The sequence below is a fragment of the Ostrinia furnacalis genome, unplaced genomic scaffold (genome assembly GCF_004193835.3).
Source record: "Ostrinia furnacalis isolate ACB-3 unplaced genomic scaffold, ASM419383v2 OfSCF0051, whole genome shotgun sequence".
Classification (NCBI taxonomy): domain Eukaryota; kingdom Metazoa; phylum Arthropoda; class Insecta; order Lepidoptera; family Crambidae; genus Ostrinia; species Ostrinia furnacalis.
The window spans coordinates 130,647-147,667 of record NW_021130290.1 but is presented as its reverse complement, the minus strand read 5'-3'; the positions used below and the strand labels follow the sequence as shown (position 1 = coordinate 147,667).

The 17,021-nt window shown below is 38.5% G+C and overlaps 1 protein-coding gene across 1 annotated transcript in view; it reads right to left on the bottom strand.

The window, feature by feature from the left end:
* Positions 1 to 9,699: 9,699 nt before the first annotated feature.
* Positions 9,700 to 17,021, bottom strand: part of LOC114355636 (synaptogenesis protein syg-2-like) — a gene marked incomplete at both ends in the record, with an annotated part of 60,305 nt that continues 52,983 nt past the window's right edge. The window contains one exon of the mRNA XM_028308615.1: positions 9,700 to 9,851. Within this exon, the coding sequence (XP_028164416.1) occupies positions 9,700 to 9,851 (152 nt within the window). The remainder of the gene's footprint in view (positions 9,852 to 17,021) is intronic.

The following is a 17,021-nucleotide window of genomic DNA, read 5'->3' as shown; positions in this document are numbered from 1 at the left end:
AAAATATTTATTATGTAAGTAGATACAATAGGGTTTTATTGTTTTGACTATAGACAGGGATAAGGTTAAAAATAAAGTGGAAACTATATTCCCTCTGTCTTAAATAGTTCCTCAGTAGCCTCAATAGTTTTAAAACACAACTTCTTTAAAAATAATTTTCATTCTAGATGTCACAGGTTCTTCTATCCATTACAAACATTTTTATGATGCACCTGTTTGTCTAAGTTTTTATGTTATAATGGGTATAGGTAGGTTTTTTCTTCTTGAGGTGGTCACGTAGGTAGAAGATAGTAACGAAGTAGGTTACGTATTTCCAAAAATATATTTAAGTAAGTGCGTTTGGTTTTCATAGTTAAGTTTTTCTTTAGTAAAATAAGTTATTATTTTAACTAGAATTTACAGTACACTCACGTGCCAAATTAGTTCTTCAAAACGTTTACAAAATTACATTGAAAATCGAATAATTTAGAGCAAGCAACTTTTCTTGGTACGACTCAAAATTACTTCTGTAAATACACAAAAAAGCCTTTAAAAGGCTCAAATCTCAGAAATTCGGGTGTAAATCTCAGTAAACGACAAACCAATGGTTCTTGAAAACTCAGGCACATCAACTTAAGTACCAGCTCTTATACAGTGGCCATAAGGTGCGTTTTTGCAATGAAAATCTCTGATTGGTTGTGGACTGTGAAATCCATGTGCACTCGGAAAAAACACAAATGAACGAAGTCAAAAAAGTCACGGTTACTCCCAGAATTCTGTGCGCCAATAAAAGTCAGAGGGTAGTGCATATTTGGTCAGGGTTCCGTAGAAGTAAAAACTTTGCACTGGTTAAAAACTATAAAAAAATACCCTTAAAGCATTTTTATGACAGCGGTTTATTCGTAATAATGTGCTTTCCAAAGAATTTTGAAATAAATGTCGAAAAATCGCACATTTCATAATGTTATTAAAGATGTAACAATAATTTAGTGGCAGATGTATTTACTTAACATCTATCAAAACCAAACGGAAGCAATATCCCAAAAAGTAGATAATTTTATAGTTTTTTAGACATTGTTTAAAAGTCTAATGGATTCACTAATTACTTATAACTATATGAGACTTTATTTTTCCTAAAAAACTAGGCATTAGATAAAAATCAACTATTTTCCTACGGAACCCTAACTGGACGGCTGGTGGGCCATGAATTTTTGCACCGTATTTCATCGCCTCGCTCATTGGCACCGAATGCCTAAAAGAAACGGAAAAAATAACTTTTGGGTGTTCTGGTGGAGATTGGAACTTTATTTCCAAACTAGTGACCCGCCCCGGCTTTGCACGGATACTCTGTTTCATACTGTATAAACCTTCCTCTTAAATCACTCTATTTAATAAAAAAAAACCGTTGCGTAGTTTTAAAGATCGAAGCTTACATAGGGACAGACAAACTGTATTGAAGGTACTTAAACATGCATGATGTGTAGTCCCAAAGCCGCTTCTTAGGCATTTTGATTTTTTCAAGTTATTTATAATTTAGAACCTTATAAGGTTATGATGGCAAGAAGTACGCCAATGTAACAGACATTTAAATTACCTTTTACATTATTAGATATATTGTAGCTATCAGTGGGTCTAGACAAAGTGCCATTATAATCGCAAACCAGTCGAAAAGTGGTCGAAAAGCCCCTTTTTTGTATGGAATTTGACGGATTCGATTTTCGATTCGATCAAAAAGTGCGTTTTGTCTAGGGGGGCAGAAAGCTACGGTGGTTGAGCTGTCACCCGTGACAGCCAATAATGGACTATTTGGTCCAATAGCCCGCAATGTAATTACTGCCAATGATGGCCGATGATGGACTTTTAATGAGCTTATTATTTTTTAAATAACAATTGCTTCTGGGAAATTTTCATAGCAGTAAAAAATTGCGATTGGTTACGGACAGAGAAAGTAATTAAGGAAATAACAACATTGCAGCTACAATGTAGTTAAAAACCTAATCATCAACATCATTTCAGCAATAGGACGTCCACTGCTGAACATAGGCCTCCCCCAATGCTTTCCATGTTGATCGATTGGTAGCGGCCTGCGTCCAGCGCTTCCCTGCTGCCTTTACGATGTCGTCGGTCCACCTTGTAGGTGGACGTCTCACGCTGCGCTTTCCGGTACGCGGCCTCCATTCCAGAACCTTGCTGCCCCATCGGCCGTTAGTTCTGCGTACTATGTGCCCTGCCCATTGCCACTTCAGCTTGCTAATCCGTCGGGCTATGTCAACGACTTCAGTTCGTTTACGGATCTCCTCATTTCTGATTCAATCTCGCAAAGAAACACCAAGCATATCTAATTGGTAAGTAAATACAGCTCATAGGTTCTGTCTAACTACGAATAATTTTAAATTAATTAGGGTATTAAAACAATATATATCAAAATATAATCGCTAGATGTATTGCTAAGCGCTTAATTCGGAAAAGATTTATATAAAGGATTACATTTTCCCATCCAACTATTGACAGAACGAGTCAGCTAGTTAAAAAAATAAAGGATTACAATGTTTTACAGATTGCCTAAAAGTTTTAGATAGTTATTTAAGGCCCAGAACACACGGTGAAACGCAATTGCAACGAAACTGCAACTTCTAGTTACTTTTGAGTTGCATCTAAGTTTCTGCCATAGATTCCGTTGAGAGAATCCATAGAAACCGGTTTGAAATGGTCGCGTCATGTGTGGTCTCTCAACGGAATCTATGGCAGAAACTTAGATGCAACTCAAAAGTAACTAGAAGTTGCAGTTTCGTTGCAATTGCGTTTCACCGTGTGTTCTGGGCCTTAGACATGAAAATAAAAGTTGAAGTTCAACGGCAGATTCAATTTTTATTTTATTATTACAAACATTACTATGAGTAATGAGGTCTTACAGAGTGCGCGTAGACACCACAGGGTGACACATGAACCAATCACACAGAGCTCTATTCAACGCTGTGCGTTCGATTTTCTGCTTCACTTAAGCAAGTATCATTTGTGAATACGGGTGTAAGAACCTATATCTCACTCTATCACCACGAATAATAGAGGCATTATTAAAACACGCACTTCGATTTTCGCTACACTTTTCAGACACCCCAAATGAAACGCTTACAAAACGAAAACCATTAAGTGCGACCTAAATAAACCTCGTTCAATCATTTTTGATTACCTTTTGAACTATGGACATAACAAACAAGCAGTTTTCAACTAAAATACGAGGCTATCAGTTTTTTAGATGCCTGGAATGGTCCTAGAAGCGATTTCGCTAGTTTACGAGCTTGAGTTTGGTCGGTAAATCTACATTTATAGACGCATCCAACTTTTCTACTTTCTGCCGACTTACTCAGGTGGGATGTTAAGGATTTGCCATACTACATGCGGTCTGCGGTCAGGTCAAAGTGAACGCAAACTTTGTCATCAGGCCAATCGGTCAACGGTCCGGGCAAGACAATCTGTCAACGGTCATCATCATCATCATTTCAGTCACAGGACGTCCACTGCTGAACATAGGCCTCCCCCAATGACTCAAATAGCACGGTTGGTAGCGGCCTGCATACAGCGCCTTCCTTCTACCTTTATCAGGTCGTCGGTCCACCTTGTAGGTGGATGTCCCACTGTCAACAATCGTGCCAAGGTTGCGCATTGCGTTTGTTGCTCACGGTAAGACCGCATCAATACACAATGTATAGAGATTAGATCGACAATGCTGTTTATGATGCGGGCTAAATTTCCTTTGACCTGATCGCAGACCGCAGAGCACCCAAGGGTCTGATGTTATAGAGTCGTGGAATTCCTTGGGGGAGGCCTTTGTCCAGCAGTGAATATCATGTTGCTGAAGAACGAAACCATTACACACGATGCCATACTGTCATTGGACCCGCAACGAATGCTGCTTACCTTAATGTCTTCATCATTATCTCGGCCATAGGGCGTCCCACTGCTGAACATAGGCCTCCCCAAATGCTTTCCATGTTGCCCGGTTGGAAGCGGCCTGCGTCCAGCGCCTTCCTGCAACCTTACCTACCTACCTAGGTTACCTACCTTAACGTACTTAGTTGAAAAAAAAAAACCTGAAAACTTTTCTCCTAGTGACTTAAGAATACTGGTCCCCTGAATGGACACTATAGACGCCATTTTGCCGTAATCTCGATGGTTCCAGTAATGGCTGAAATGATTCATATTTGGCATAATATCCGCTTTAAAAGAATTTCAAGGAAAATAATGTTGGCTACGTGATCTCAGTTAATTCATGGTCTGGTTTAAACTGGTTCTGGACTAGTTTGAACTGGTTCTCAATTCAGTAGAGTTCCTATTTTGTGATAGAGTGTAAATAGGATACGTTAGAGAGGTGTACGTCCGATATCAATACGATTACGATCCAAATCCGTGACAATACGGTACGTAGAACTAAGAACGAGTAGGTACCTATTAAGTATTTGTATGGTTACGAGGAATTGAGAATTTATTTCTATGTACCTACTAAAGTAATTATAGTAGATCCGTTTGTAAAATGATAATGTTCAAAGATAGAGAGTGAGAAAGACTACCTGAAATGATTTTGATGGTTTGAGAATAAAGTTCAGCTCGAAGCCTTATTTTAACTCTAAATTATGATGAACCTAAAATCCTAAATATATCTACTCGTATATGCATTAAGGTCTATTATTAAAATATTCAACATTTGCACATAAACAAGCTGAGAGGAATATCAACTATTCCCATTTCAGACCCTAAAGCTTCACACTTTACTTACCTGTAACTATTCTTAGAGCTAAAAACCTTTCCCAAAACATCTGTGTGCATTACCTCTGAGTATACGTTAAAAGATTTTCACGTAACCAGAAGGTTTCACACATCTTCTCGGTATGGTTTACATTCATAAGCGGTGGAGGGAGCGGTTTCTTTACGAGATCTAATCAGAAATGAGGAGTTCCGTAAACGAAACTGAAGTGGCAATGGGCAGGGCACATAGTACAAAGAACTGACGGCCGATGGGGCAAGGTTCTGGAATGAAGACCGCGTGCCGGAAAACGCAACGTGGAACTTCCACCCACAAGATGGACCGACGACATCATAAAGGTAGCAGGGAAATGCTGGACGCAGGCCGCTACCATTCGATCAACATGGAAAGCATTGGAGGAGGCCTATGTTCAGCAGTGGACGTTCTATGGCTGAAATAATGATGATGGGGAAGGAGAGTCGAGTCGGAGACTTCCAGTCTTCCCGTGGATGTCGTAAAAGGCGAATAAGGGATCAATATGCGAATCTCAGACCTTTCTTCGTGGGGAGTGCAGGCGAGGTCCTCCTTTTGCCTCGGGTAAATTAGAGAGGCTATTTTTCAACGAAAAGGTTATAGTGTTGTAGAAAGTAGACTGCACAATAAGGTTGGTTCAAGCTTGAATGTCTTAAACAGACTGGGAATACCTAACTGAACGAAGAAGTTATCCATTATGTGTCCGATCTGAGAATTGAACCTCCTCTTAAGGCCTCTGAATCAAAATAGATAAATGTCTTATGATTATAATAGCCTCAAATTCAAAGTAGAAAATTAAGGAAAGAAGTCACCTTAAAACGAAAATACGCAATACAAAATGCATACATACAAGTAGGATTTGTCCTACACAAGCTCGCTAGTCGGCTTGGAGAAGCCTGATTTTCCCATATTACACTTACAGGGCAGATATGTACCACCCTAAACTGCATCTTAACATCAGGTGCGATTACGGTCAAATACCTGCCTTGTTTTGCATAAAAAAATCCCTTAGTCGTTTCACGATATCCACGGGAAGAGTGCATCCTCTACTATAAAAAATAGTACTACATTCCAATCCGCTTCAACTCACCACAGTAAACACACTGTTATACCTGACACGTCTCAAGAGACCGCAGAATCACGTACAGTACCGCATGTGTTTTATAGGTAACAAATTAAATTCAAATTACATTTGCTAACGGTGTCGTGGGTCTTCTTTGACGTGGGTATTAAAAATGTAACGTGAGAGTATTTTGGTTAGGAGTGATGTTATGACGTAATGTTTAGATGCAAAAGTCTTTAACAAAAGGTTTATTTACTGCTAGCTTTTGGAATTTCGTTCTGTCACTGAAATAATATACAGGGTGGAATTTTGTTATGCCACCTGGAGGGAAAGTACTCTTAAAACTTAAAAATTTTATTGAAAGAAAACATTCCTTTATATTTGAAGAGAAAGAGAACTTTCAAAGATTTTCGAATTTTTTTGGAAAATTCACTACCTACCATACCATACAATTTTCTGTAACATAATTAAAATAATCTCATGGTTTTCCTTTCATTTGATTTATCAAGTTTGTTAGAGAGATTTCATCCTTATACTTAACCCTAACGATCGATCTAATAAAAATACAGGGTGTAATTTTTAATAGATTTCAGTTGGTTAGATTTCCGGGTGTGGCAAGCAAATTTTTGGAAATTTTTAAATACAGTTCTATTTCATTTGAAAAATAAAGGAATGTTTTCTTTGAGAATTTTTTTCTATCTACAATATTAAGAGTACTTTCCCTCCAGGTGGCATTACAAAATTCCACCCTGTATATAGCCTATTATCACCCGTATTCACAAACATTACTATGAGGTCTCACAGTGCGCGTGGACGCACAGGGTGACACATGAACCAATCACAGAGCTCTATTCAACGCTGTGCGTTCGATTTGCTGCTTCACTTAAGCAAGCATCGTTTGTGAATACGGGCGTATGTCACTCAGGCAGGAATAATGGGGCTTATTCCCAACTGGACACGTTTCCAACTGGTAACGGTAGATAAATACCAACTAATAATTCGTAACTAGGTATATTTCCATGAATGCTTAGAGAAAAACAGAAAATACAGTCAGACGAATAACGATTTATAATTTCACGTGTAGAGAATAAAAGGAAATGAAAAGAAACACTATGTTTAACCGCCTCTGTGGTCTAGTGGTAAGACCACCTGCTTCAGACGCAGAGGTCCCGGGTTCGATTCCCAGTGGGAGCAGATTTTTCTGTTCGGTTTGGTTGGTGGTAGGGCTTGTTCTAAGTCCGCCTGGCTAGCTACCACCATCTTACCTAAGTCTGTCGCCATAACAACAATGTTAACAGCATTGTTGTGTTCCGTCAATTAGAGGTAAGATAGGCAGTTCCTCCGTGGTTGAGGATTCCGGGTGAAGCTCGCTTTCACCTTCGGCCTGATCATCACTTACCATCAGTGAGATACAGGATACAGGCCAAGAGCTTCCTTGTTGTGGATAAAAAAAATGTATTTGTATTTTTCTTTTTGACAGTAGGTACTTTTAACCTTTTCGTGCCCAGTTGGAAATAAGCCGAATAAAAATAAAAGAATACACACATGTTCATGGTAACCACTTAGATATCACTTGTTTATGTTGTTTCATTTCCAGCGCTTCTATTTCAAATAACACCTACTTCATTACAGTATGTTTCCCAAACTATTCCAACTGCAGTTAAAATACTAATTTGGGAGTCATAAACTTCAACAACAACGGAGGGAAAGTCGTAGTGATGTAGCATAGTCGATAATTAGACCAAAACAGTCGGTGAAAGCCGTTTTCAGGTTCGTTAGTGTGTAATAAATAAAATAGACGATGCTGTGGATATGGAAGCTAGAGTTTCATTTTGCAAGGGATATTCTGCTCTGTTAGTCTCAATATTTATTCAACTCTCAGTTTATGCTTCATATGTTTTGAGCTTGGCTCTGTTATACTCAAGAATGACTACTTATTGCCAAAAGTGATACGACCTTTCTTTGTTGAACAGAAACTTGAACAAAATAAAGAGCAGTCTTAGATATCGATAATTGAACCACTACAGTAAAGGTTTCAATTCAATAAATCAATCAAGTAAATTCGTCATAAATGTGAATTAGTAAAGACAATTTGGCACGACCTTTAAAAGGTTTTTAAGGGTTTTTTAAGTATGCAGCAGGCCGTTACCAACCGACCAATTTCAGAATAATTTGGGAAGTCCTATGTTCAGTAGTGGACGTCCAGTAGCTGAAATGATGATGATGAATTTGTCACGAGAGTGTGACGAATTGTTACACGCTTTTCTCGTGGCAAATCGACCAAAACCCACCACTATGTTAGGAAAAAAGTTAATTAAAAGATCAACTGGACCGAATAAAATGGTATTTGGGAAATCGATCAAATAACTTTGTCAGAACCATGATTGATTGTCAAAGCGTTTGATTTGGACAGTGTAAACTATACCAATAAAATCACACAATAGAAATAAAAACGGCCGACTAGGTATATAACGACAATGGTGGAATCATAGGATTAACGCTTAATTTATTCAGAGACTGAGGTATGGGAGAGGCACGGGAATGCTTTTGAGACGTCAATCGTCAATGAGACTTCTGTGTGCTTACCATGAGTTTACGTTAGGTGTGCTCGCTAGCGACTGCGTAAAAAAATGACATTGATTGTATGACATATTGTGCAGCGCCCCTAGCGGCTACTTTCAAGAAACAAAATCTTCATAGAGATTTTTGACGTATTCGCTAGCGAGCACACCTAACGTAAACTCATGGTAGGTACACTGATTTCTTTCAGATTTGTATGCTCTGTCACGTCATAATTTGTCAATGTCAATTGTCACCCCTCCCATGCCGCTCCCATACCTCTGACACTGAATGAGTTAAACGATAGAACTATAGTTTAAATTCCGCTGCGGAAAAATCTCACTCAACATCGGGTGACAAAGTTCCCTTTTCTTGCTGCATAAAAAATAGTCATGTATTTATTTCATTTAACCATTTTACAACAGAACTTTATTCGAATGGCCTAAGGTGGGATTCAAACCTACCTTTCGCTTGCTGGGCGACTAATTTTCAATCTTAGTCAACTCAATTGTTTGAAGTAATTTTAAAATTTAGATCGAGAGGCGACTCCTAGAAAAATCTAATAACTATGTTAACTGAAATAACTAGTCCCATATATTCCTTTAAGAATCGAAAGGAGGACTTCTGAGTTATGGAAAAGTTACTGCTTTAACTGTACCTACTATAGCAACAATCAAACTGTCAGATGGTTATTTAAATCACTACACCCGAAGTGAATAAAATCCGAAGTTTTTATGAAAACCATATAGATTTATGGTTGCGGAAATGACCGATATAAAACAATAAAAAGTATTTCACTGTGGGAGTTATCCATCAGTTGAATTATTGATATGATAGACCGATATCAATAAAACTTTTCAAACGATTTGGTAGAGCAAATTTATTTATTTTTATGTATTGTGGCATTTGGAGAGTTTAAGGACTTAGCATAACTTTTTGGTTATCTAGACAATAAGTTCAGTTCAGTGGGGGCAGATTTTTCTGTTCGGTTTGGTGGGTGGTAGGGCTTGTTCTAAGTCCGCCTGGCTAGCTACCACCATCTTACCTATTTCTGTCGCCATAACAACAAATATGTTAACAGCATTGTTGTGTTCCAGCAGTTAGAGGTAAGATAGCCAGTTCCTCTGTGGTTGAGGATTCCCGGTGAAGCTCGCTTCCACCTTCGGCCTGATCGTCACTTACCATCAGGTGAGATACAGGCCAAAAGCTTCCTCATAGTAGATAAAAAAAAATGTTACCTATCCGCGTATCGCGTTAAAACCTGTTTAAACTTACCAGAGGTAGAAGAGAATATTAGTAATTTGTATTCAAAAATAGTACTTACGGTTTCTCTCACAGTCTTCAGCCTCGTTCCTCCCTTCCACCAGGATATGTTGGGCTTGGGCCTGGCCCCCACAGCCTGGCAGACCAGCTCGGTGCTCTGGCCAGCCACCAGAGGGCGCTTGCCTCCTTGCAGACGGACCCAGAGGGGTCGCACTGGGTACAAAAGGAAAGTTATAATGCTTGCTTTTATAATAATGCTGATAGTTGTCATCATAATCGAGTCTTTAGTCTGTAATCTGCAAGAGTCAGAGGCTGAAAAAAAAGAGTCTTGGCCACTTGGCCCACGGGCCAAGTTACTGGATTAAATTTTTAAATATATTTTTATTCCAGTAACTGAGCGATTTGGCCCGCGGACCAAGCTAAAAGTGGGCCAAGTCACTGGAGGACTTGAACGAACAAAACACGTCATTGACACTACGAGAGATTTAAATCAGATTTAATTGATTGGAAGGATTTTTATATTGTACTGGCTGACCCAGCGACCGTACGTAAAGTATCGTACCGCTAATAAAAAATTGATATAATTTATCAATACAAATAGCAATTTTAATTTCTGACGTATTCTATTCATAACCTAAAAAAACACTAGACTGTCAATAGTAAAAAGTGAAGAAAAAAAGACAAAAGACAATCGAAAAGAACAAATTAATTTAAAAAAAAGTTTCTCGCCGGCCAGCCGCGCGGCCAAGGAGTTTGGCCATAGGCGGCCTTTAAAATAAAATATTTTAAGTGATAAAGACAATGACAAAAGTCAATACAGAATATCTGTACAGAGGCAAAAGGTAGGATTTGGTCTACACTCCTCCACACTGGTCAGACGGGTCAGAGAGCCAGGAGGAGCAAAACATGATGACGATGACTTAGGCCTGTATTCACAAATGATGCTTGCATAAGTGAAGCAGCAAATCGAACGCACAGCGTTGAATAGAGCTTTGTGATTGGCTCGTGTGTGATCCTGTGCGTCCATGCGCACTGTGAGACAGAAAGTTAGTGAATACAGGCGTTGAAAGGGTCGAAACATCAAACCCCATCCATAAACATCTTTACCAACAATGGTTAAAAAAGACCGATTTCCTTATTAAAAAGTTTGTACCTATATCGATTACTAGCGGCCGCCCGTAACTTCGTGTGGATCCCGTTTTACCCCCTTAGGGGTGAGTTTCGTAAAATCTATTCTTAGTGAGCACCTACGTTCTAAAAGGAACCCCCATGCAAAATTTAAGACTTAGCACTTGTAGTTTCTGAGATTTCGTGATGAGTGAGTCAGTCAGTCAATTTGTCATGCCTTTCGCTTTTATAGGTTGGAATTCTAGAGCTATGCTAAAGTAATTTTTTTAAGACATTCTACCCTGTGATCTATGCTTGTTATTTATTGGAATTATGAGCCAAGTTTTGTAATACGCGTCTCTATTTTTTTGTTAGTAAATAGATATCGAATTATCGCCTTAGTACCTTAAAAAATACTGTTAAAGTTTAATAAACTGGTAACCTCAAGGGATCAAATTAAGGCAGCCTTGCTTACTTAAAAGGGTAAGTGATGTGACAGTGTTCGATTTATTTATTTATCGATACGGAACAAAACAACAAGATAACAATTATTATTTTAAACATTCAACAAATCTTAAATTAACAATTTAGCTATTTTAATTTTTAGTAATAATTAAAGTAAATTTAATTTCTTTGTCTATATTTTTAATTTCAATAACCCCTATCACAATTTTCATTCATAGCTAATTATTACAAAATTCACATAAGTAAATAATTTATATTATGAAGAAGAAACCCCATAAAAACACCATCGACTCTTTTTTCCATCCTTCCCACCCGCACGTCCCAACAAAACAAAATTGAATTTTAATGATTTTGATCAGAAAAAGGCTTTATTAATTCCCATCGCCGGAACTCCATTAAGTAAATTAAAACTAATTTACATATGGATATCAGAAAACCATCCATCAGTGAGTAAAGGGGGAATGACTTAATATGGTGTTTTAAGGGATGTTTTCGTCAGAAAATATGACAGACTAGCTGTNAAAAAAAAAAAAAAAAAAAGTTAAAAAAGATCGATTTCCTTATTAAAAAGTTTGTACCGATTACTAGTATATCGATTACTAGCGGCCGCCCGCAACTTTGTACGCGTGGATCCCGTTTTACCCCCTTAGGGGTGGAGTTTCGTAAAATCCATTATTAGTGAGCACCTACGTTCTAAAAGGAACCCCCATGCAAAATTTGAGACTTAGCACTTGTAGTTTCTGAGATTTCGTGATGAGTGTGTGAGTCAGTCAGTGACCTTTCACTTTTATGGATATAGATTGGAATTCTAGAGCTATGCTAGAGTCTAATTTCATTTAAAAGACATTCTACCCAGTGATCTATGCTTGTTATTTATTGGAATTTTGAGCCAAGTTTTGTAATACGCGTCTCTATTTTTTTGTTAGTAAATAGATATCGAATTATCGATTAAATACCTAAAAAATACTGTTAGAGTTTAATAAACTGGTAACCTCAAGGGATCAAATTAAGGCAGCCTTGCTTACTTAAAAGGGTTAGTGATGTGACAGTGCTCGGTTTTATTATCGATACGGAACATTAATACGTTGAAACTTTCAATAACAATTATTAATTTAAACATTGAAGATCGAGTTGATGATATGGAATCATATCCAGGTATAATTTGGGATCTAAAGAAACAAAATATATGGATAACCTAAAAATCTTAAATTAACAATTAAGCTATTTGAATTTTTAGTAATAATTGTCGGTTAAATTAAAGTAATTTTAATTTCTTTCTCTATATTTTTAATTTCAATAACCAACCCTATCCAAATATCACAATTTTCATTCATAGCTAATTATTACAAAATTCACATAAGTAAATAATTTATATTATGAAGAAACCCCATAAAAACACTATCAAATCTTTTTACCATCCTTCCCACCCGCACGTCCCAACAAAACAAAATTGAATTTTAATGATTTTGATCAGAAAAAGGCTTTATTAATTCCCATCGCCGGAACTCCATTAAGTAAATTAAAACTGATTTACATATGGATATCAGAAAACCATCCATCAGTGAGTAAAGGGGGAATGACTTAATATGGTGTTTTAAGGGGCGTCTTCGTCAGGAAATATGACAGATTGAAGCGTCATACAAGCGTCATGTTCACACGCAAGAACACCGTTAAATATGATAGATTAAAGCGTCATGTTCACACGTTTACCTACACAAGAACACCGTTAAAATCAGAGAGATATGCCTTAGCCATTTCCCACTCCGTTCGTTTCACCCAAAAGCTGGGCTAAGGCTTCCTCCATGAATTTCCGCAACGACCAACCAGAGCGCTTAATTGACAGCTATCTTTTTTAACATTTATCTCGTATGCGCCAAAAGTTAGTAGATATCGAAGAAACATATTTCATTAATTTCTACTAACATTGTGTATCATAGTAATGTTAGTAATGTCAAGTGTCGATTCAGATTATCGAGCCAAAAAAGGAGTCTTAAAAAGTAAAGTATTACGGTGATATTATTTAATAATAATCGTACAGAGAGAAACCCAAGAAAAACGATGCCTTTAACTACAGTATAATTTCCACAGCACCCGAACGTTCGTCGCCTATTTCGTGATCGTGAAATACACTTGACGTAAACGTCCCTTAAAAGGCGAGAGATGTCCAGTTTTCATTTTGTTCGTTGAATTTTAATTTTATTTCTCTGTTGATTGACGTGGCTACTGAGCTTGACAGGGCTCAAATTAAATTACTTGCATATGTTTTAAAAGTGGTAATTAAAAATATTTAGAAGCGCGATAACTTGGTGGGAAAAATGACGCCTTTTATCTGAGGGTTAGGTGTTCGATTCCTAGCTATCTTTTAGTGATTTGGTAAATGCCATATGTACATAATTATCGTGTGTATGTAACACAGCTAGCAATAACAATAATTATAATTAAGTAGGCACCTACACAAAATATGATAAAACTAAACTAAAATCACACCAGGTTTATTTTTATGGACTACATACTTGTCATACTGGCTGGCTATCCGTACTAAGGATAAGGCCGTATACAGAAAGAGCTGGAAACTTATAAGCGGTTACCAGCGCTTGTCAGCGCTGGTCCGTTTGTTCACAAAGGAAGCTAGTTGAATGGCATTTTATATGGCAGCGTCCAGCGCTGACCAGCGCGGGTTGAAACTTGTCGGCGCCGTTCAGTGCTTATCGGCGCGCGTTAATATTTTCCTTCGCGGGTTACCAGCGCTTGTCTGCGCGGGCTACCAGCGCTTGTCTGCGCGGGTTACCAGCGCTTGTCTGCTCGGGTTACCAGCGCTTGTCTGCGCGGGTTACCAGCGCTTGTCTGCGCGGTTTACCAGCGCTTGTTTGCGCTGGTAAGCGCTTATAAGTTTCCAGCTTTCTTTCTGTATACGGCCTAACATGTTATAACCGAAAGCTATAATTTCAAATTTGACCCTCGCAAGATTCAAACGTGCCACCGCAGTCACAGAATAACGCAGCTGGCAGCCAAAGATTTGCAATTATTTAAAGTGCAAACAAAAATCTTGCCACCTTTGGCCCTTTGCCCTTAAAAACGCGTTCATTTTTCTTTCCAATTTACAACGCTATCGGGCGACCCAATCTTTTAAAACAAGGGCTCTTAAATACCCCCATTGTGTTTCTTTTATACCATCTACTGATCTTTAGAAAGGGTTAACCTCTACTATTTGGAGGGCTTTTTTGTACCACTTTAGACAATCACGCCGTTTTTTTGTACTCCGAATTTTGGGGTTAAGACCGACATTGGAAAGTGAACTTTATTTTTACTGTTTTATGGCTTCAACCTTGTTGATTTTTATGGTATTGTTAAGTTAGTTTTAAGGCATTTGAGGTGCGAATTTCGCTCTTATAATAAGCGGTGTTGTGGTTTTGATTGATTGATAAGGCAATTTAAACCGCGGTTAATTGGACGGTGGGAATTTATACTATTTGGCGAGAACTTGTTATTCCATTCTTGGAACTTTCCAAGCTAATTTTAACAGACGTTTAAGCCTAAGGCTTTAAGATTAAAACATAGTGTTAATGTAACGCTAAAAGCCGTTGTTGTTTCATTAAAACGATAAATAAATGGCCTAGAACGTTTTCAAATTGCTGTTATTTAATAAACTAGCTTTTTCGACTTCACCCGTGAGAGTTAGACTTATACCTGCTTTCACCATCAATCCCTAATTTTTAAGTGACCCCTATGGTAACACCTAAGAGGAATATTATTTTCATAGGAGTCACTTAAAAATTGGCAGTTAAATCAAGTGGCAGTGGGCGGGGCACATAGCTCGTAGAGACGATGGCTGTTGGGGCAGGAAAGTTCTCGAGTGGCGACCACGGGCTGGAAGACGTAGCGTGGGCAGGCCTCCTACTAGGTGGACCGACGATCTGGTAAAGGTCGCAGGAAGAGCCTGGATGCGGGCAGCGCAGGACCGTTTACTATGGAAAACCTTGGGGGAGGCCTTTGTCCAGCAGTGGACGTCATTTGGCTGAAACGAACGAACGAACATAAAAATTATGGATTGATTAGACTCCCCGCAGACTATAGAGTTTTAGTCGGCCGATAGTTGGGTCGGGCTGTTAATAAATGAACATGTATGAAAGTGCGCACATTACAGGACTATTCCCACCTCTCGTTCCCACCGCTGCAACTCCTGTGTAGCCAGGATCTACAGCTTGACCGCCAATAAAAACCCAACCAGTGAAGGTCAAGTTTGTACCGGGGGAGAGTTAAACTGTCATTGGCACAACGAAATTAATAAGAAGAACGTAGGAGGAGTTCAAAGTTAAGGTTTGACTTCCACAAAGTACAAAGTGGATGACAGGTTATCTATTTATGATGGTATCTATGATGGTATAGTCGTCAGTATCCCCCACCTGTCGTTTATTTATAGTCAACCGTAATAAACATAAGTATATAAACATACGTAACTCTATAGAACGACTGGTCGTCCAGGGAAAAGTCGAAGGAACCCGATCGCATGGCACGTCACCAATGCGCTGGACCGACCAAGTGAAAGCAGCAGTGGGAGACGGCTTATGTGACTGCACCAGACAGTCTGCCAATAGAGAGAGATGGAGGGAGATTGTGCGGAGAGTTGTATCCGCCTCTACAACCGATGTGAACAACGCCTCAACGTGACCACGACCGCTCTGCCAAGAGTATAACGAATAAGAAGAACAAGTAATAAGCATTAAAGTAAATAAGAAAATTATGTTACATTTAGATTAATAAATCACATTCAAAACCCACGAGAGTAAAGCCACATGCAGAATTTAGTCTCATATAACTGAAATATTTTAGTGAAATATCACTATCAAAAACTCGTTGAAAGTTTTAAAACCAGTATTCAGCCATTAGCGATATAAACCATGGATTCATATATAAATCGCTGAAAATAGATAAAACATAGCTGGCCCAAAGTTGTTAGCGTGTAATGAAATACAATCGCCCCGCCACAGTCAGAATAAAAGGGTAAATACACAAGATACATTCCCAATGTTGCACAAGCGTAAGATACAGTCGTGTCATTTTACCCAACCGCGCGACGCATGGAGTGTCTATTTCGTTTATGATGCATAGATATGCATATTGTATATTTAGATAAATATAATAAGTCAAAGGTGACTGACTGACTGACATAGTAATCTATCAACGCACAGCCCAAACCACTGGACGGATCGGGCTGAAATTTGGCATGCAGTTAGATATTATGAGGCATCTGCTAAGAAAAGATTTTACTAAACTCCACCCCTAAGGGGGTAAAACGGGATCCACGCGTACGAAGTAGAAGCGGCCGCTAGTTTTTATAATAGGCATCATACAAAATTATAGCACGAAAAAATCGCAAAATTCACAGCAATTACTTATTAATGATTGGAAATGAACAAGAAAATAAATTACAGTTAATAGGAATTTAGCATGCTGATGTGGCAATGGGCAGGGCACTAGTACACAGAACTGACGGCCGATGGGGCAGCAAGGTTATGGAAAACGCAGCGTCCTGTGGCTGAAGAAATGATGATGATGATGAATTAAGACTTCATGAGTCTTGATTCCTGACCAACATCTCCTGACTCGAAATTACAATCCCAGCTTCCAATTTCTCAGCAGAATCTTTATTCAAATGTACTGCCTGTTCTCGCCGCTCTATGTCTATGGCCGAGTTTATAGAGCGTATACCCCTTTCGTGAAACTTATTCCATATTTCATTTCCCTGTTGACTAACGACCCAACCCCCCACCCCCCTTCGGTTTTTCTTCGAATCTTTGGGTTTATGTTTAA